Genomic DNA, 21,285 nt, shown 5'->3' on the forward strand with positions numbered 1-21,285 from the left:
GACATGTATGTGCCCGTGCTCATCGAGTGTGGCTGGAGACCAGGCTCAGGCCTAGCCCTTTGGTGTGCTCTTACACTCGTCACTTGGCGTTCTTACGCACACTCTCACATTGAAATTTATCTGTGAACTGGAGGCCTTTTTTTTGCGGGAGTACAGCTGAGAAAATGTCTGGGATATCTTTGCTTGTTTTGTTCAGCTGCCTTGCATGTAGCAGGCGCAAAGCTTAACTACCTCTCTCCTGATCCATTTTCTCCCTGCCCAGTCACCCGCTCCTCCATTAGCGTGCTGTCCTGGTAGGGACAGCCCCACACTCATCCTGCAGCCTCGGAGCCTGGGCGCCTCCCTGGGCTTCTCTGCTCTCATCTGCACATCTAGTCAGTAAGTAGGACCATCTCGGTTTCCTTAGCATCACTTGAGTGCATCTGCTGTTTTCATTCCATTGTCCTCTTGAGGCTGTCATCACCCCTCGATTAGACCATTGTCACAGCCTTTAAACTGGTCACTTGGCCTCCAGCCTGGCATTCCATTGTCCACTCTCAAAAAGTGTAGGGACAAGCATGTCACTCCTTCATGAAACCCTTGAGTTTCCATCGTCCTCAGGATGAAATCTGAACTCCTTAGTAAGGTTTGTCAGGACCTCTCAAGTCTGGCTTCTTGGTGCTCCTCTGGCTTTTTCTCTTGTCCCCTGTGACACTCACTGTCTGTGTTCTGAGACGATGAACTTGATTTTCTCTTACGTACCGTGCTCTCTTTCATTTGATTCTTAACACACACTTTTCCCCTGGCCTGCAGTGCTTCTCCCCACCCCATCCCGGAGCATTTCGTCCACCACCTCCTCCTGGACATCCTCGAGGCTCAGTGTAAACTTCAGTTACTGACGGGGAGGCTTTCCCTCTGAAACATCAGTCGTACGTTTGTTTAATGTCTCCTTCCTGGTAAAGCAGCAGGTTCTCCATAGCAGAGACCTTTGCTCCACCTCGTTTCCAGCCCTTGGCATAATTCCCAGCTCCTGGGAGATACGTGGAAAGAACTTAGAGAACAAATTAGAGATACGGTTTCTCCCTTAACAAGCTCAGTCTAGTGGGAGCCAGAGTATGGTGAAGAAAGAAACTCAGGTCCAATGATCAGTCCTCTCATAAAACTCGGTGGGATCACAGAGGAGTATGTGAGCGATTAACTTGGCCTGGGGGAGCAGTTTCGCTGTGTAACTTTATATTGTAGAAGAAACTGACTTACAGCATTCAGATAAGGGGAAGAAAAGAGTCCAGCTGAGCAGTGGAATTGATTCAGTTGCATTTGCTTTATTCTTGCTCACCAGTTGAGCAGCTGTTCTCAGTCGACTTTTGACCTTCTAAGGTTGTTATCTCAAGAGCCAGAATTCTAACCTAGATGTAGAGCTGGGTAGCTCGCTAGCCACGCTCAGTAAGTTGACTGACCTTCTCGTCGTCCCTGAACAGTCAGCGCTGGCGCTTTTACGTTCCCCGTTGCAAACCCCGCGTCTGTGTCTCTGGGTTCTCATAGCCGAAATGGACAGTGTTAAGTACACGAATAGCAGAGGTGCTGCCCGTGTTTCCATCTCTTCCTTCCCTTTCCAGCTCTGACCGCCATTGAAGGCACAGCGCACGGGGAGCCCTGCCACTTCCCTTTCCTGTTCCTGGATAAGGAGTACGACGCATGCACCTCAGACGGGCGGGACGACGGCAGACTGTGGTGCGCCACCACCTACGACTACAAGGCGGACGAGAAGTGGGGCTTCTGTGAGAGTGAGTGCTGTTCCGCAGGGACGGGGCCACGGGGTGGGACCAGCAGTTCACAGACCTCTCGGGAGCCGTCTGTCTTCTCCCTTGCCCAGGAATGGTCAGCACTGATGCCGTGGCTGTCCCTTAAAGCCTGGACGTCGGCACAGGAAGCGGGCCGTGTCCCCACTTCCAGGCTGTCACCTGGCAGCTTGTCGCAAGCTGCCTTATGTCGAGGGGGTTTTCCAGGGTGTGCATGGGTTGTTCTGAAGACTCTCAGGCAGGCTACTGAATTAATTAACGTTAAACGGTTTTTTGGCAACAAAGGAAATAGAACATTAGAGTACAGGTTAACTAATAGTGGTTAAAAGAAAAATAGAGAATTCCTTTTCTAAATACTTGAGTGAAATGCCCTGTGCTAAGTTAACATTTGACAAGTACAGTATATTGAACTGTCCTAAGTGTTCATGTCCGTACAAAGGGACTGACTTCTAAAGGCAAGCTGTATTTTCAGGAAAAACTTGCTGAAGATAAAGAGCAACAGAAAACCTTGAACACATCTCAGTTGATACCGAAAGACATTTTCAGAATAGTGGCTCTGGTAGAATATTTAGGCTCTCCTAGAATATGACATCTTATATGGTCCATCTTTGGAGGTAGGCCAACATGATTAAATGCTCCAGTTTAATACATCAGATTTTTTTTATACTGTAAAACCAGCTCACTTCTGTTTCTATAAATATTAGTCCTAATGAAATATTCATATGTCTGTCGTTGGATGAGTTACAGATTTCTGTTAAAATGCTATATTACAATACCAAAATAACTTTTGCAAAATTTATGATAATTCTTTTATTTTCAGGGTTGTATTAATGTTAATGTATAGGAAAAAATAGACAACTTGAACATTAAATTGGGATCTATAGTTAATAACAATCAAAAATTTTTATTAACTTTTTAATATAATTAGTCAAATACTTTTTCCTTGTAAAAATATACAGCATTTCAGGTGAGGCTGAAGTGTTCTTTGACAATAATAATATTTTTCTGACTGTTTTTTCCTGTCCTGGTTTTAGCTGACCTTGGCATATATAATCATAAGCTCCTAGTGAAATTTTAGTTAAATGGTATACAGAGTTAGAATTACTAGCAGAAAAGTACCTCCAAAAGCAGACTGAGAGTGCTTTCTCTGAACGAAAGTGATTTCAATGAGTTTTGTTTCCCTGAGTCCTGTCTTCTGTCAGATAAAGGCCATCCTTACAACCATGTATCTTTAGAGTCAGATTTTGAAATGGTGAACAGTCATGAATGTGTTCACATGCCCACCCAAGAGAAGGAATACGTTCTGATGCCTGACAAGTAATTGCTGCAGAATTATCCATGTAAACGCAACTGACATTTTGTTTTCAGCTGAAGAAGAGGCTGCAAAAAGACGGCAAATGCAGGAGGCGGAAATGATGTACCAGACCGGGATGAAAATCCTCAATGGAAGCAACAAGAAAAGCCAAAAAAGAGAGTAGGTTGCACGGCCCACTCCATCCTTCCTTTGAGTTAGGCCCGTGCCGAGATAATGGCTGAGTGCTTTTTAAATGGAACGTACTGCCAGAGGGAAAAAGATTTCCTAAGTTGCATTACAAGAAAACTTAATATGATATATTTAGGGACATTACTTTTATCAGATTTTAGCTTGTTGGGATAAACAGGTTATAAGTACCAGTCCTAAGAATGAACCACGAGCAAATGGCAGTATATGATTAAGTTGTAGTCATTTCTGAGTGCCAGGAACACATACTGTTCAGAATTCAAAGTGACATAAAACAAATAAAAGGAATTGTTGTCAGATGTTTTCTGGGGTTTTTTGTTTTTGCTTTGTAATTTTCTTACAAAGTCTAGAATTTAGAAATGAAGGAACATAAAACAAGTGATTGTCTTCTAACATTTTATGTCCCCTTAATTTCAGCTGACTTTTGCTATAGTCTCTGCAAAGATTTTAAAGACTGGTTATCATTGGATTTTTTTTTACTGGAGACCATATTATTACTATTCTGACGTTGCAAATCAAGTTAACTTTCTTAATAGAACTTTTTAGGATTACTGTTAGTGTAATTAGAATTCCAAAATACTCCAACAACAGAACTGGTATCCTACTTAAAAACAAAAGTAGCCAGAATGTTTTGTAAGTAACACTGCTTTAGTAAAAATATCAAAAGGGTTCTGTTCAGTAAGGAAATTAAGCTACATTTTAGTAGATCTTGAAAACAAATTTTAATGGTAATTCCAAAATGTTGCTAATTTGTTTTTTTGTTATTTGTGTTTAAAGAGCTTACCGGTATCTTCAGAAGGCAGCAAGCATGAACCACACCAAGGCCCTGGAGAGAGTGTCCTATGCTCTTTTGTTCGGTGATTACCTGACACAGAATATCCAAGCAGCAAAAGAGATGTTTGAGAAGCTGACCGAGGAAGGTTCTCCTAAGGGACAGACTGTGAGTGGACTTTCTATGGAGATCTCTCTGCACGCAGTGCTGCTTTATTTTAACAGCCTGATACTCTCGTTGTCCTGACTTCCTTTAACAAGTAAGACTGTAAATATTAATTTTGTGGCAGATTATTTTACCCGTCTTCTTGGACAGTCTTTTTTTCTTCGTTTGAGAACATTTATAGTCATTAAGGCATTTTTACAATTGCATCTTGCCAGAATTTGGCACCCCACTCCAGTAACTCTTGCCTGGAAAATCCCATGGACAGAGGAGCCTAGTAGGCTGCAGTACATGGGGTCACTAAGAGTCGGACATGACTGAGCGACTTCCCTTTCACTTTTCACTTTCATGCATTGGAGAAGGAAATGGCAACCCATTCCAGTGTTCTTGCCTGGATAATCCCAGGGATGGGGGAGCCTGGTGGGCTGCCGTCTATGGGGTCGCACAGAGTTGGACACGACTGAAGAGACTTAGCAGCAGAATTATATCTGCACTCCGCTCTGTGGGGACAGACACTCCTGTGCTTAAGGACACTCGTGTGCTTGCCCTGAGTGCCTCTGCAACTAGCTGTTTGTCAGTCTGCTTTATACTGTCTTTTCATTTTGCTTATGTGTTTTCATGTAAAATAAGCAGTTTTATGTAGTTGAGTTTATTCATCTTTTTTATGGTTTCTGGGTCTTTTGTCCTACTTTTACAGGTATTTTGCCCACTTTAAAAAAAAAAATGCCTTCAGAGGAAGTCTGTTTTCAGGCTGTGTAAATAATAACAGGCATCGTGACCGTTGTTTTCTACAGGACTGGTAACCAGTCTGCACCTCTTAGATAGTCTTGGTTTCGGTTTATAGACAGGTTATCTGTTAATTGCTCCCCTTTGTTTTCAAGGCTTTTTCCCCCTTCTCAGTGAGTTTAGGTGAAATTCACCATACATTCTTTTTTTTTTCCATTTATTTTAATTGGAGGCTAATTACTTTACAGTATTGTAGTGGTTTTTGCCATATGTTGACATGAATCTGCCATGAGTGTACATGTGTTCCCCATCCTGAACCCCCCTCCCACCTCCCTCCCTATCCCATCCCTCAAGGTCATCCCAGTGCACCAGCGCTGAACACCCTTTCTCATGCATCGAACCTGGACTGGCGATCCGCTTCACATATGATAATATACGCACACATAACATTCTTCATCTTCAGACACATTCCATTCTGAGAAATGGCCTTTCTTTTAAGGCCTCTTTTCTCTTTAATAATGGAACCTTGCAGTACCACAGTGCTTTTTTACACTCTAAAGCACCCTGTCCCCTGTAATTAACGCTCGCTGATGAAACAAAGCAGCAGAATCACAGTGGCTTCACACAGCAAGCAGTTATTTCTTGCTCACGCCAGGTCCCATGCAGTGCTCCTGCCTGAGCCGCTCTTCAGATGATGGCTCAGGATCCAGGCTGCTTCCATCGTGTAGCTGTCCTCCATCCAGAACACAGGACTTCCAAGCCGTCGTGTAGGGAGAAGGGACTGGAGGAGCCCGGGTTGTTTTCAAGGGCCAGGCCTGAAACTGGCTTGCGTCCCTTCTGGTCACATCCGAGGCAGTGGCCCTCCCTAACTTCAAGGGAGACTGGGCAGTACAGAAGAGCTTGTGGATTTGGATGAGAATAGCACCTGTCTTTACAACTTTAGCTTATGCTTTCACATCATCAAGGGTGATCCTTAGAGACCAGAGGGTAGAACCTTACCAGTGCGTTGATTGATTGGCTTTTTTGTTTTGTTTTGTTTTTAAGAAGTTGTATATGCTCTCGCAGGGGAGGTGACCTTTTTCCCTTCGCCCCTTCAGTTTAGCCCCTTGCTGCCTCTTTTTGTTCCTAGGATAGTGATTTTAGTAATCCCTTACCCATTGTTGGGCTTCCCTGGTGGCTCAGCTGGTAAAGAATCCACCTGCAGTGCGGGAGACCTGGGTTCTATTCCTGGGTTGGAAAGATCTCCTGGAGGAGGAGGAAAGATCTCCTCACTCCAGTATTCTGGCCTGAATCAGTCCATGGGGTCGCAAAGAGTCAGACGTGACTGAACAACTTTCAGTCACCCGTTATCATTGTATACCACCCTCTACATAGATAATATGTTGAAAGAAAATTTTGCTTTTTAAATTTATGACAGTGCTGGTTCTTCGTTGCCTCGCGCAGGCTTTCTCTAGTTCCACTGAGCTCGGTCTTCTCATTGCGGTGGCCCCTCTTGTTTTGAGCACAGGCTCTAGGCTCTCAGGCTTAGCTGCTCCATGGCATGTGGAATTTCCCAGACCAGGGATGGAACTCATGCTCCTGCATTGGCAGGCGGATTCTTATCCACTGTATCACCAGGAAGTCTAATAGATAATATTTTAATGTAATGATATAGGAGGCATTTTTTTTTCATAGTAGCTGTTCCCCAAGACTCAAGTAAAGGTCATATTTAAGTGTGTTCAGCTTTGGTTTTCTTAAATTGTCTTTAATCTTGAAGCTAAATTTTTTACTTGTTTAAACTTACATTTCATTGTATAATTTGTAAAACCTTGAATGCATTTCTGAGGCTTTTTAATTCTACAGTTGTGCATATTTGCAGCTTTCACATTTTTTAGCATTTAAAGACCCTTGCATTTTCTCATGGTTTATAAAACTGTGTCTGCCTTAGGTAAACTTACACTCATGACTTTTATCATTTTGTTTCAGGCTCTTGGCTTTCTCTATGCTTCTGGACTTGGTGTTAATTCAAGTCAGGCAAAGGTAACACTTGTTAAAACTTTATTGTATACTACAATGCGAATTGGGTGACTGTGTGTCCGTGTTCAATTAAGCATCTTTCATTCTTTCACAGGCCCTTGTTTATTACACTTTTGGAGCTCTTGGGGGCAACCTAATAGCCCACATGGTTTTGGTAAGTAAGATTTAAGTGGAAGGTAATAAAATTGCTAACAACTATAATAACATTAATAATTGCAAGTGGCCACCACTTCTCTGGCTTTCATGATTACAGTTTACTTATATTTATTAAGACCCAATATTCAATTGAATGTCCTTCAAATTCTTGTTACTGGATACAGCAGTTGAATCTGCATGTGGACGAAAATTGGTAGATTCCACAATTTTTCATTAAAATGATTAGTTTGGCTGATTGCCCTTAAAATAAAATCTGATAAATGACTCTTCTCCCAATTTTCTCTAAGTTGGAATTGTCTGTCAGAATCATTTTTTAGATTGGATTATGGCAGATTTTACATTTAAATTGATGATGGACTAACTATACAGAGAGCCAGTATCCTATAAAGTTTACTACAGAGTATCTCTTATGTGTTACCTGACAGCGCTGATCATTTAAATGGCTTAGTGGTAAAATATAGCATCTTACCTCCACGTTCTTTTCTGCTGAGGTGTTTAATCTGCCTTCTACTTTATAAATTGACTTTAAGACAGTCATGTGACCTCTGGCCCATATTGGTGGTGGTGGTGGTGGTGGTTTAGTCACTAACTCGTATCCGACTCTTACGACCCCCTGTAGCCTGCCAGGCTCTTCTGCCCATGGGATTCTCCGGGCAAGAATACTGGAGTTGGTTGCCATTTCCTTCTCCAGGGAATCTTCCCAACTGAGGAGCTGAACCCAGGTCTCCTGCATTGCGGGCAGAATTTTTTTACCAGCTGAGCTATGAGGGAAGCCCCTGGCCCATATTACTATGTTCCAAATGAAGGTGTTAAGTTCTTGCAGAAATAAAAAGAATAGACTAAGCAGAAATAAGACCAAAAGCAGAGAAACCAGTCCAAAATCTGGAAGGGGTCAACAGGCCTGGTCACTGATAGAACTATGAGACTTAACAAAGAAGGAAAATCTGGTTTTCTGGCCAGCCGGGCAGATCCTGGATAATTTTCCCTCTGTGTAGTCTAAAACACTGAATACTTGTCATTGGGCTTCTAGTACAATAAGATCTAAAACCAGCCCACAGCAAGCATTTACTCTCGAGAGGGAGACATGAGTCGGGAGACCATTACAATACAGCATGGGCATATCAAGGAATCACTGACAGGCACCCAGCCCACGCTGGCATGGAAAGGAGAGGGAGTTATGGAGATCCTTCTGAAGAAAGAAGCAGCTGTCAGTGAAGGGAATGCCAGGTAGATCATCACCAGGACAGGTAGACAGGGATCATGTAAAGGACTGGACGTCACACCAGGGAGCTTGGACTTGGTCCTGTTACAGAGGTAAACAGTTTTCCAGTACATGAAAAATGAGAGGGTCACTCTTAACTTTCTGAAACGTTCCTCACTAACTTTGAAGTTTTTTCATTTGTTTGTCTCAACTCCAAAAATGTTTATTGCTCCCACAGTCAATGAAACGTTATTTTTAGATGAATTTTCAGAAAACATGAAGTATTTTTGACAGAAATCTCATTTTAAAGCTGTCTACTAATCTTCTTAAATAGGAGCTACAGACTAAGAACATTAAGTATTATTACACACGTTATTATACACTTCTGCTCTGAGGACTGTTAAAGTTGGTGAAGTTATGTGAGTCTGTGTGACTCCAGAGAGCTCTGTTCTCTTCTCTTCTTCATAATTAGCTGTCTTTCCCTTATTCTGAAGTCATTTATTCCTGGTACCGCTGTGCCTGTCTCTAGTAGTTTCTTGTCTTCCCTAGATTGCTAGTTGGTTGCTGCTTTAAGAGTTATTAATGCTTTGGAAGATTAATCGATTTTTGTTAAAATTGTGTCTAAAGTAACATTGAAATCTCGTCTAAAAGCAAGAGCCTAGGTAATTTTCTCGTATAGGTAAACGGGCACACACTGCGTGCAGAAAGTTGATGGCATCTGTTTTGATTGCTCTCAGCACTTTAATATCTGTTTCCCAGGTCGTAGCTGTAGTCTGATTGTTAAAAGTTGCTGAATAAGTTACCTCCGAATGTGACACTCAGGATAAATGAGGTGGCCGTGTGTTTGTATCAAAGGACAGTACCATTCCCCTCTGCATATGGTTAGCTTTATCTGTTCCCACTAGAATGCCACTGAAGCATGTAAAACTGCCCTCTTCTCACTGACGTTGTGTTTATTACAGGGTTACCGATACTGGGCTGGCATCGGGGTCCTCCAGAGCTGTGAATCTGCACTGACTCATTATCGTCTTGTGGCCAATCATGGTACTTGCTTTTTTTGCCTTCGACGTTACAAAAAAAAAACAGAATTAGTTTTAAATCCATTCATTGTACTACTTGAAATACTGTCACTGGCTCACTAAGTGGAATCGTCTTTACACTAGTTGATTAGGAAGTACTTTTAAAAATTTGCGTTGGATTCCACTTCCTGATATTGTGTGGGAAAGAAACTGAGTTTCGTGGAGATGACTGTTTCGTACTCCGCAGGCCGCAACAGAAAAAGTCCCTTGAACGCTGTCTGTCGGGCTCGGCGGCTGGAGCGGCGCTCCCCGCCGCGGCACCGCCCCTCTCACTGCCCCGTTTTTGTCCCCGGCTCAGTTGCCAGTGATGTCTCGCTGACGGGAGGCTCAGTAGTGCAGAGAATACGGCTGCCCGACGAGGTCGAAAACCCGGGAATGAACAGCGGGATGCTCGAGGAAGACTTGATTCAGTATTACCAGTTCTTAGCTGAAAAGGGGGATGTGCAAGCCCAGGTATGTGCTTAAAGGTCTCGAGCAAGTTTACTGCCTATGTCTCACGGTCTCTGGGGGCAAGCACGTGGAGCTACAGCATTTTCACTGAGCTATTATTAGCTGTAAATGAGTCCCATTTACTGTCCAGACCCTCCATTTGGGTTCGTCTGGGTTGTGGCCCAGGCATTGATGGTGCCTTAAAAGCAGGCCGGGTGACTCCAGTGTGCTCCACGTTTGGAAACTGTTGCTCCAATGGAGCAACATTACAGTGATGATGAAGACTCTTACGGGAGTCACCGAGATAAGAGCTGTCACTTCCTCTAAACAGAAAGTCTCTGGGACACTTGTAATTTCAGATGCTCTTCGGAGCTATTTACCGTTCGTTTCCTTTGCTTATCTTAGACTATGATTTTCTCAAGGTCAGGGACCGAAGTAGGCCTGTTTAATGTAAACTGTGTGACGTATATCAAAGTGTCATGTGTCATTTGTTGGGTCATGGGTTGTTTTGATGATATTAAAAAAGAGAACTTCACCATCCATCTTTTTGTAGTTGACAGCTCTTTCTGATTTAGAAACATACAGGGATGAGCAGTAGATACTTTTCCAATTAATTTTAAGACTGATAGAAGCTAACACTGTAGATGAGTTTGGCCAGGTTTTGAATCTTATGTAAAAAAAAGAAAAAGTCTTAGGGCATTTTTTTGGTATCAGCTTCTTCAGTATTGTTTCTGAAATCAATCCATGTGTTTTCGCATAGCTATAATTCATTGATTTGCATTGCTATATAGTATTTCGTTGTATGAAACTACCACAATTTATCCATTTTATTCTGCCCAGATTTGGGCTATTACAAATAATAATACACCCAGTATTATTACACACAGCATTATTATGCACACATGCAGAATACATGTCTTATGCAAGTATTGTCTCAAATTTTCATAGCTTTGTAGAACTTGATATCTGATATAAATACATTCTCCCACCGTCATGTTTTCATCATATTTAGCTCTGATATTCATCATTTATTTTTCACTCCTTTGTAATTTAGAAATGAATTGCTTCATTTCCGTATACAGTCAGCCCTCTGTATACTGCAGGTTTTGCATCCACAGATTCAACTAACCATGGATCAAAAATATTCAAAAAAACTTTTTTTTTCCCAGAAAGTTCCAAAATGCAAACTTGAATTTGTTACACATTGGCAGCTATTTACATAGTATTCACAACTGTTTACACAGCATTTACATTAAATTTCATAAGTAATCTGGAAATGATTTAACATGTGCAGGAGGTTGTGTTAGGCTGTATGCATTTTATACAAGGGACTTGAGTATCTGAGAATTTTGGTATCTGTGCAGGGGAAGGGGTCCTGGAACAAGTTCCCTGTGGATACCAAGGGATGACTGTACATGAATTTTCTATTTACCTTTTTTGGTGATGGAGTCTCTTTTAATCCCTTGTAGTCAGAATATGTTCTTTGCTGTTTGTTGTTTGGGATTTCTCGAGACTTGCTTTATGCCCCCATCACTTGGTCAGTTTGGGCAAAGAGTCCGTATGCTAAAGAGTGTGAATTTCTGCAGTTGTTGGGTGTAGTGTTCTGTATGTGTCAGTTGAATCAGGTTTTTTCATTCTTTATTCAGCTCTTTTGAATCCCTACTGAATTTCTGCTTTTTCTGTCTGGTGCAGAGACGACATGATTGAAATTTTTCACTCTTCTTTCTTTTAGTTCTTTCAGTTCGACTTTGTGTTTTAAGCCATGATGAGTGCATACAGACTGAATACTGTTATCTTTCTGTTGAACTAACTTTTGTATCATGAAATGTCCTCTTTTTATCTCCAGAAATATTTTTTGCTTTCAATCCCCTGGAGAAGGGAAAGTCTACCCACTCCAGTATTCTGGACTGGAGAATTCCATGGACTATATAGTCCATGGTGTTGCAGAGTCAGACACGACTGAGCGACTTTAACTCACTAACTTGCTTAATACTGACATAGCTGCCCTACTTTCTTTTGGTTAGTATTTACATGGAATATCTTTTCTGTTATGTACTTTCAACCTTCTAATGTTTAAGGTATGTTTTTTATAAGTATCATAGGACTAATTTTGTTCATTTTTAAAAATCTGTTCTGACAGTCTTTTAATTAGAGTAGTTAATGACACATTTGGGTTTTAGTTGTCTATCTTTCTTGTTTTTATTTTGCTTTTCTGTGTTTCCTTTTCTCTTCTTTGGTTGGAGGTTGTCTGTATTTTAATCCTATGTATTTTTGAACCCCACAAGATAATTATTCTTTTATACAGTCCATCCAGTATAGCATTCGTCACAGATTTACCTTTCTGCTCTTTATTTCTTGTCTCATCTCCAAGCTTCCTAGGGTAATTTTCTCACTTCCTGAAGAACACCCTGTAATTCAAAAGATTTGAACTTTTCTTTAGTTTGTGTGGAAATGCCTTTTCTCCCCTCTTTCAGAAGGATGTTTTGCAACTAAAAGCAGACATTTTTAATTTTTTTAAAAATGTAGTTAGAGTAGCATCTTGAAGAATTAAGAAAAATGTTTTATTTTCTGTGTTATGGACAGAACCCTTTTTGTGACCAGATGTTTCTTGTTGAGCTAATTTAATTACAGGCCAGATGCAGGTGCTACCATTTACAAAACCTTGCCTCCTTTTTGTTCCTTTTCAGGTTGGTCTGGGACAACTGCACCTGCACGGAGGCCGTGGAGTAGAACAAAACCATCAGGTACCCCTTCCTGATCTTTGGTCTTAGCTTTTCATACTGTGGCAAGCTATGACGCTCCAGATGTATTTCTTGCAAAGTCGGTGACGATATCAAGCTTTGTAATTGAGTCACCATCACAAATGAGCTTTCAAGATCTAACCCCTGAGGAACCTGAAGAACAAAAACGTGGTCATACTTTGCGGCGATGGGAAAGGTTTTAATAATTCCAAAACTAGTTGTCAATGCTGCCAAAAATGCATAGAACAACGTCTTGGTTTTCTGTAGGAATGTGATAGACACATGTCTGAAAACTCCTACTGGAAAGTATTTCCTAGAACTGAGGGGACTTCAGTGTTGAGTTTTTGAGAAACTAGGCGTGTGCAGCTGTAGCAGCCACATTGATTTCCAGTCCCCAGTTTTTATCTTTTATCTGCTTTTTGTCCTGTGTACCCCTCATCTCTTCCCTTCTGCCCGCATTGCACCTGTCACTCATGTGAATTATTTCCTGCCTTCATTTCCTAAGCAGTAACTTGTGCAGGTTACTGCAAATATAAACGTGCGTCTGATGGTGCAGTTCCCTTGCTTTAATTTCTTTTGACTGGTCTGTGATTTCCAATAGCTTGAAAGCCAAAACCTCCAGTGTGACCTCCAAGGCCTTGGATCAGGCTGTTTCCATTGCTATTCCCATGCTTTCTGAGTCACAGGCACAGGGACCTTTACTCAGGTCTTTGGAAATACTGAGAAGCTCCCTGTCTCGGGACTTCTGGAAGGCCAGTCCCTCTGTCTAGAGTGAATATTATTATCCCACCTCCTTTCTTCACCTGACAGTTCATACTCATCCTCCAGAAGTCAGGTCCAGTCTCTTCCCCGAATACGTCTCCCCTGACCTCTACCGTGCTGCAGGAATCGGTTGTGTACCACAGTTAGCAGTTCTGAAAATCTGTATTCCCTATGGCCTTTGTCACTGTAAATTAGTCAAGTATGTAGTATAATTGTCTCTCCTGCTAGAATACGAGGTCCAAAACAGCACGGGCTGTGTCTGCCTTGTTTCCACCTCATTGCCTGTGCCTGGCAGTGCTTAGCGTGTAGTAGTTCTCAGTAAGTGTCTGACTAATGAGACTGTTTTTTTGCCATGCCAGTTAAGTGTTCTAATTAAGGTTATTTTCTACACCATATTGCATCAACTTTAAGAATTAGATCATGACAAAATGCATTTATCACTGAAACTATACCAAATATTGATGCTTTTTAAAAATTACTATTCAGCCAGCATTTTGACAACTTTCGGTGTCTCTTAGTCATTAAAATTTCATGTTGTTAGGCCAGTGAACGCACCAAATGAACTGGTTAGTAAAAATTTCAGGTGAGAGAACAGAAATCTGGTTGAGAACTTTCTGCTTTCCTTTCTACAGCAAGTTTTGGGACATTCTTGGTGCTGTATGCTACCTACCTGGGAAGCAGTTACACAGGGGTGAATTTTCATAGAAGAGGAGGCGTTCCCAATACATAATTGTGTGAACTGAACCAACATTGAGTAGTACCACGTGTCCCATTCACTGCAAGGCATTCAGGTTCTTACCTTTGCAGAGCTTCAAGTTTAACAGAAGCATTAGTTGTTTTTTTAAACAGTCACACCAACAAATGTGTAGTAAATTGTGATTATTGTTACAAAGGAGACTTAAAGTGTCCAGTGGTAGATTCCTGACTGGAATGTAGCACTTGTCTCTGAAGAAATGTGGTTGACATTTAAGTTCAGCCTTCGAGGTGAGGTCATCCCAAGCCAAAAAGAACAGATGTGTCTAGGTCCTCAGGCAGGAAGGAACATGGCATTGGTGTGCCCGGAGTGCAGTGAGCCAGAGGTGAAACGGTGCTGAGATAAAGGATCTGATCTATTCCTTACAGCGCTTCAAGGAGCTGGAAGGTCCAGCCTGTTGAGACTTAAGAGCAGTCGCTTTGGGTGACCCCAGCAATGAAAGCAGAAAGATCAGGGAGGGGCGCTTTGCAGAAGTTCCGCCAAGAAAGAACGCCGCTTCGACTGGAGCCATGGGGAGGGGGGGTCGTAGATGGGCTCCAGACGTGCTTGGCGGTGAGGGAAGCAGGACCGAGGGATGGACTGGCTGCCAGAGGGACTGGGTGGGTGCCTGCGGCAACCAGCAGGTGTTGCGTTGCCATTACTTCAACTTGTGTGCGTCAGTGTAACAAGATTTTATTTTTTAATCTTTCTGAAGTAATTATTTTGGTTAAAAACCAAGGGCAGATTCTATTAATAACTGATTCTTTCCATAAATTCCTTCTGACAGAGAGCATTTGACTACTTCAATTTAGCAGCGAATGCTGGCAATTCCCATGCCATGGCCTTCTTGGGAAAGGTACTGTACATCCTGTGAACATTTTCTTTGATAGCAAGAGGTGTTCACCTAGTAAGCATGTATGGTATTCATCATCTACAATTTAACAAAAATAAGCTGGAAATAAAATTCCCAATACAAGCATATTACATCTTAAGTGCTACCCTGAGACATTTTCTTAGGTAACCTAGAGGGAACATGGCATTTGTGTATCAGTATGTTAATTCTCCACTGAAACTAACTGTCACTGTCTGCAGCCCTACTTTTGGTGTACGATATGCAGTAATAAGGGATTTATTCTTTATGTTGTGCTGTGTTTTGCTAAGTCTGTCATAATTGCCTGTTTACTTCCATGTTGAGACAGTTAGAGTGTGTTGAAATTTATCTGCAGACTTTATTTAATGTCTTAAATATGATAGCCATCACCCACTTCTCAGTGCAGTTCTTTTCTCAACCAAGGAAACATTTAGGTCTAGAGACTAATGAACAGATTCCATATGTCACGGCATGTTCTCACCACTTCCTTTTTCATTATTTTGAAAACTAACACAGTGTAAACCAATGGGTATTTTCACCTTTAGCCAAGTCCCAGGGTTAGGAGGCTCAGGTAGAATATATCTCAAAAGGTTTTACAAAGAGAAAAATCTCATCAGTATTTGCCACACGATCACAACTGGTCATTTGGGGCCTGAGAACTTTACATTTAGACGTTCTAACTATTGCAGTGTAGAAATTGGGATCACCCGTGTATTTTTGTTAGCATTTAAGAACTTTTCTTTTCAGCCCTCTCAGTTCTTGCTCTGAATTTCTGATTTCCTCTGTCTCAAAAAAAGATTTCCTTGTTCCCCCAACACACGCGGATAAAAACGGCGCTGCCGGCCGTCCCGCCATCCTTTCTCAGCTCCCATACCCGGTGCTCTGTAATCATTCAGTGCTGGAAACCTTTGGAAATGACTCTTGAGTTACCTCTTTTCCCGGACTTAAGACCATCCTTGCGTCTTATCATGGGGAAAGCAGTGGACGTTGCTCTCAGCTCTCCTTTTCCTCATGTAATCACTTATTCCAAGGAGCTGATTGACCATTCGACTGCCCTCAGTCAGCGTGAGAGAAAAGATTTATCTTGGGGTGTAAGATTACTTCTCCTGAGACTGATCAGTGAACTGATTTTATATAGTGTTTATCGATAAGTCATAAATTTGGCATGACCAAGAATATATTAAAAATATCTACCTTTAAGATTTTGCTTTTAATTCTAAAATATCCTGTGGGAAACTATAACACTTTGTTGAAAGATTTCGTGAAATCGTGAGATAGGGGAAAAATGTAATTGCTGACAAGGTTACAGCTCATATTGAAATTGGGGTCTGTCTGTTTTCCAGATGTATTCAGAGGGAAGCGATATCGTACCTCAGAGTAATGAGACGGCTCTTCACTACTTTAAAAAGGCTGCTGACATGGTAAGACTTCTTGACTCAGTGTATTGAAATGTGTGCCATATTCCTGTTACTTTAAGAGATAAGTTTTTAAAGGAATTAATCATAATCAACTTATTTCATAAATTATTGGAAGTGCTTATGTTAATATGATTCATAGGGATGAATGGATTAGGAAGAAACCTCAGTAAAAAGCTATATACGTATATGTGTGTGTGTGTGTATTAGGGACCAGATCATTGAACATTAAGTCTGTTTCAATTTTACTGAGAAGTTTCCTGGCCAGGGAAATAATGATTTTAGTAATAGAATTGGGAGTTATATAATTTACCCTGTTTGTATTGCAACTTGAGATTTAAAGCTTCACTGATTAGTTTTGATCATTATAACACACAAGTTAGACTTTGTTTGGCCCGGAGAAAGCTGCCTCTTGAGTATTTAAGACCCTTTGACAACAGTGTGCGCACTTAACCTCTCGGTCAACTAGTACATGTTACTGGTACTACTACTAGTTGTACTAGTACGACTAGTACATGTTGTCCCAAACGACAGTTAAGTTTTTCCAGAAGGTGCACTGTGACACTTTTTTTAAAGATGCTTCTGTCCTTCTGAGTTTTAGGTGGATACTAGATTTTTCTCTTTAAGGTCTCAAAGCAGTGATTGTCTTTGTTCAATACAACAATCCGACAACCTTAAGCATACCCAACCTTAAGCCACTGATCTCAATGTGTTGATTCTGCCCTGTGGCAGCATCTTCTTGTTGGGGTGGGAGGTTACCAGTGGAAAACCGCGCCCCCCCAAAAAAGTGACCTACTTTTAATTTTGGAAAGATTAAACATATCAGTCATGTTTCGTGTCACAGATGTTCGTAAGGAAAGTCAGCAAAATTTAATTCCAAGTGAACTTACTCTTTATTGTCTTTCAGCGAACACTGAATGTTAGGTCTCCAAACTCGGTATCCTGTGTAGTCCAATGGGAAGGAGGAAGTGCTAAGACATGTTTTGAATGTGCTTGTAAATTATTTCTCTTGCAGTCACTTTTTCCTGCCTTTTTTTTTAATGAATCCTTTCATTTTGGTCTGCTTGGCAGGGCAACCCAGTTGGACAGAGTGGGCTTGGAATGGCTTACCTCTACGGTAGAGGAGTTCAAGTTGTAAGTTTTCAGTCCTAACGTTCTGACTTCAACAATCAGTCAGCTGGTGACGTAGGGAAGTGTTCCTTAACTCGCTCCCAGTCAGCCCAGGTTAGGCCGTTCCGTTTGTAACCAGAGCTCAACCTGGGCCATTCTCTCTGAAGTTTGGTTCCCTGCCACCCCTCACCCCGCCCCACCACAGCAGCTGCCTTCTTGGCAGGGCTGTGTCTCTGGCGCCTTCTCAGGGTGTGAAGCTGTCTCTCACATTTCTATCTCTGCTCTTCGCCACACTGACTCTCCCGCCTCTCTCAGGCTTCAGTGTCTCCGGGCCACTTCTTCACTCAGGCCTAAGAAAATTCTCAAGTCCTGTCGTGTAGAGTGAGGAAAGCTCTCTGCTACCCCTTGCCCTTCTAGCTGCCACCTCTCTCCTTTCCAGCCCTTTCCTGCAGTCCAGGTTTCTCCAGAGAAGGAACTCCGTGAGCTGCTGCCGTTCACTCCTCCGCTCTCAGCAGTCGGGCTCCGCCTCCCGTCACTGCTCTGCAGAGCAGCTCAGCAGTGACCTCCTCCGTGTCGGCCCCCACGGCGCTGGTTCTGCCTCCCCGGACTCTCTCTTGCTCAGGGCCGTCCGGGTTTTCCGGGGCCTCTGCGCCTCGTTCCTCTGCGCTTCTTGCTCATACTGGAGGCCCCCCTGGATCCTCATCACCGTCCCCACCTCTGTCCAATCTCCCCAAGCCATGTATTCTTTTAATTTGGGCCCAAACTAAGAGCTCAGTAGAGAATTCTAGTCTGTAGATATTCCCTAGCATGAAAGACAGCGATGTGGTCTCGTTTTGATTTCCTTCTAGTCATTTTAGGATAGTAGAATCCAGGAGTGTCCTTTCTTTTCATTTTTCTCTGGGGATACTTATGATATTTGAAATCTGATAGTGATGTTTGATAAGCTGTTCGGGGAAGGAACTAATAAGGAGAGAATAATTTTTCTCATTTAATGTTTAAAAATTGAGGTTTAAAAGGGTTAGTTGATGAATGGGAAAGCTGTGACTGTTTCTTAATTTTTGGTCTGCTGTTCTAGTAGTGTTGTTTATGCTTTCTGAGAGCAGACTTGCAAGTTGTTTCACAAGATAATCTATTTGTTTCTCTTCGTGGTCTTAAATGTTAATCCACCATGACTTAAAAAATATTACCATCTGTGTATTATTAAAAAGAAGGTCTTTTAATGACTTCAGGAGTATTGTGTGCTTTGTAAATTCTTTTTATGAATGACTTTCCTGACTTCAGAGTATGTCAGCCTCTCGAGCCTTCTCATCATGTGATCATGTGACCTCTTTTTCTCCAGAATTATGATTTGGCACTGAAGTATTTCCAGAAAGCTGCTGAACAAGGCTGGGTGGACGGGCAGCTGCAGCTTGGCTCCATGTACTATAGTAAGTAATGATGGATACTCCAAATCTAAATTGCCTATTTTCCTCTAGATGTCACTGTGATATGGAAGTGAGAGCTATTGGGTTTCTGTCTAATTAATGTCCTCCCAAGTCCATAATTTGTGCACATCTTGTATTACTCTGTAGAATATATCAATCTGGGTTAATGTGAAAATCTGTATTAATAAGATTCACATCATTCTGGAGTAAGAATTCTGAGTTTCATTTAGTTTTATTCCTAGGTAAGGCTTCTCTGATGCTTCAGCTAAATCACACTTAACATTCATTGTTCCTGACCTCTCACGTGATTCTCCTTACAGATGGCATTGGCGTCAAGAGGGATTACAAACAAGCCTTGAAGTATTTTAACTTAGCTTCCCAGGGAGGCCATATCTTGGCTTTCTACAACCTGGCTCAGATGCATGCCAGCGGCACCGGTGTGATGCGATCATGTCACACTGCAGTGGAGGTAAGGGCTCTTCTGCGCTTGCCCTGGAGGAGAGCCTGCTGTTCTGATGCCGGTTCTCTTTGTATGGCTTCTTCTAGAGCAGAGACAGACTCAACCGACTAGCACTGAGACACTGAGGGAAGGCCCTGACTGTCACACTTACTGATTCAGTTTGTCTGTCCCCCTGGAATCAGCCTTTATAAGCGCAGATGTTGTTGTCTGCAGTCTCTCTGGCACCTAAGACAGTATCTGAGACATAGCATCAAAAAGTGTGTGTTACATGAATGTTGCAAGGGGAATGCTAGTATCTCCTAGCTGGAGCCTTTCCTCTTTAGCTTTCTCATGATTGGCACTTCAGAGGGACATTGTTTAATGCTTAGCACAGTTTCTAAGGGCTTCCCAGGTGGCACAGTGGTAAAGAATCCACCTGCCAATGCAAGAGACGTGAGTCCGATCCCTGGGTTGGGAAGATGCCCCTGGAGAAGGAAATGGCAACCCACTCCAGTATTCTTGCCTGGAGAATCCCATGGACAGAGGAGCCTAGTGGGCTACAGTCCCCAGGGTCGCAAAGAGGTGGACAGGACTGAGTGTGTACACACAAAGTTTCTAAACCTCTCTTATGCTTCAGTTTCCTTCCTTGTGAAGTGGAGCTGTTACTGGGACTTACCGTGTAAGAGAGTGGCCCCTCACAGGAGGAGTGAGTGAGTTACTATTTTAAAGACTTAAGTGAAAGCTTCAAATTAGTATCCCAGATTTATATATGGGTATATATATATTTTTTAATAAAACTGCTAGAGATTCAGAGAGCAAGCTTAACAATTGCTTGTAGCCAACATGCAAAAAGTGATTTCTAACACACCTCTCTTTTCCTGTTCTCACAGTTGTTTAAGAATGTGTGTGAACGGGGCCGGTGGTCTGAGCGGCTCATGACTGCTTACAACAGCTACAAAGATGGGGACTACAACGCCGCCGTGATCCAGTACCTTCTGCTGGCCGAACAGGGCTACGAGGTGGCACAGAGCAACGCAGCCTTCATCCTCGACCAGAGTAAGGCCCACTCCCATCCTGCCTGGGGGTTGGAACACAGGGTGCATGTCAGGTTCAGTTCAGTTCAGTCGCTCAGTTGTGTCTGATTCTTTGCGACCCCTTGGACTACAGCACACCAGGCTTCCCTGTCCATCGCCAACTCCTGGAGTTTACTCAAACTCATGCCCATTGAGTCGGTGATGCCATCCAACCATCTCATCCTCCGTCATCCCCTTCTCTTCCCGCCTTCAATCTTTCCCAGCATCAGGGTCTTTTCCAATGAGTCAACTCTTCGCATCAGGTGGCCAAAGTATTGGAGTTTCAGCTTCAACATTAGTCCTTCCAATGAACACCCAGGACTGATCTCCTTTGGGATGGACTGGTTGGATCTCCTTGCAGTCTAAGGGACTCTCAAGAATCTTCTCCCACATCATAGCTCAAAAGCATCAATTTAAGACATCAGATTAACTTGTTTAAACAGAAAAGCAACAAAGATATTTCTTTATTGAACTGAACAGCCCACATGCTCAAGTTATTTTACCTCAGATCTCTAAGCCATCAAAGTGAGTTTTACGGAGTTGACACTAGAAATAGATCTGATATTGATCATAACATTAACTGCTTTCAGTTAAATACATTTTTCAGACTACATCAGATACAAAAATATTGTTTTTCCAGTGGCATATAGATTCCTAGTGGTTCAGAGCGTGTGAAATCTCAGACTGGATGAAGCACAGACTGGAATCAAGATTGCAAGGAGAAATATCAGTAACCTCAGATATGCAGAAGACACTACCCTTATGGCAGAAAGTGAAAAAGAACTAAAGAGCCTCTTGATGAAAGTGAAAGAGGAGAGTGAAAAAACTGGCTCAACATTCAGAAAACTAAGATCATGGCATCTGGTCCCATCACTTCATGGCAAATAGATGGGGAAA

General features: G+C 42.2%; 1 protein-coding gene across 1 annotated transcript in view; it reads left to right on the forward strand.

Moving 5' to 3' along the window:
* Positions 1-21,285, forward strand: part of SEL1L (SEL1L adaptor subunit of SYVN1 ubiquitin ligase) — a 57,887-nt gene that overhangs the window by 23,003 nt on the left and 13,599 nt on the right. The window contains exons 4-17 of the mRNA XM_055435698.2: positions 1,596-1,763; positions 3,147-3,252; positions 4,057-4,219; positions 6,905-6,958; positions 7,050-7,109; positions 9,275-9,356; positions 9,690-9,844; positions 12,508-12,564; positions 14,844-14,912; positions 16,271-16,348; positions 17,414-17,476; positions 18,792-18,879; positions 19,197-19,345; positions 20,206-20,371. Of these exons, the coding sequence (XP_055291673.1) occupies positions 1,596-1,763; positions 3,147-3,252; positions 4,057-4,219; positions 6,905-6,958; positions 7,050-7,109; positions 9,275-9,356; positions 9,690-9,844; positions 12,508-12,564; positions 14,844-14,912; positions 16,271-16,348; positions 17,414-17,476; positions 18,792-18,879; positions 19,197-19,345; positions 20,206-20,371 (1,458 nt within the window). The remainder of the gene's footprint in view (positions 1-1,595; positions 1,764-3,146; positions 3,253-4,056; positions 4,220-6,904; positions 6,959-7,049; positions 7,110-9,274; positions 9,357-9,689; positions 9,845-12,507; positions 12,565-14,843; positions 14,913-16,270; positions 16,349-17,413; positions 17,477-18,791; positions 18,880-19,196; positions 19,346-20,205; positions 20,372-21,285) is intronic.

The sequence above is a fragment of the Moschus berezovskii genome, chromosome 9 (genome assembly GCF_049115385.1).
Source record: "Moschus berezovskii isolate FMDL1 chromosome 9, NW_MosBer_1.0, whole genome shotgun sequence".
Lineage (NCBI taxonomy): Eukaryota > Metazoa > Chordata > Mammalia > Artiodactyla > Moschidae > Moschus > Moschus berezovskii.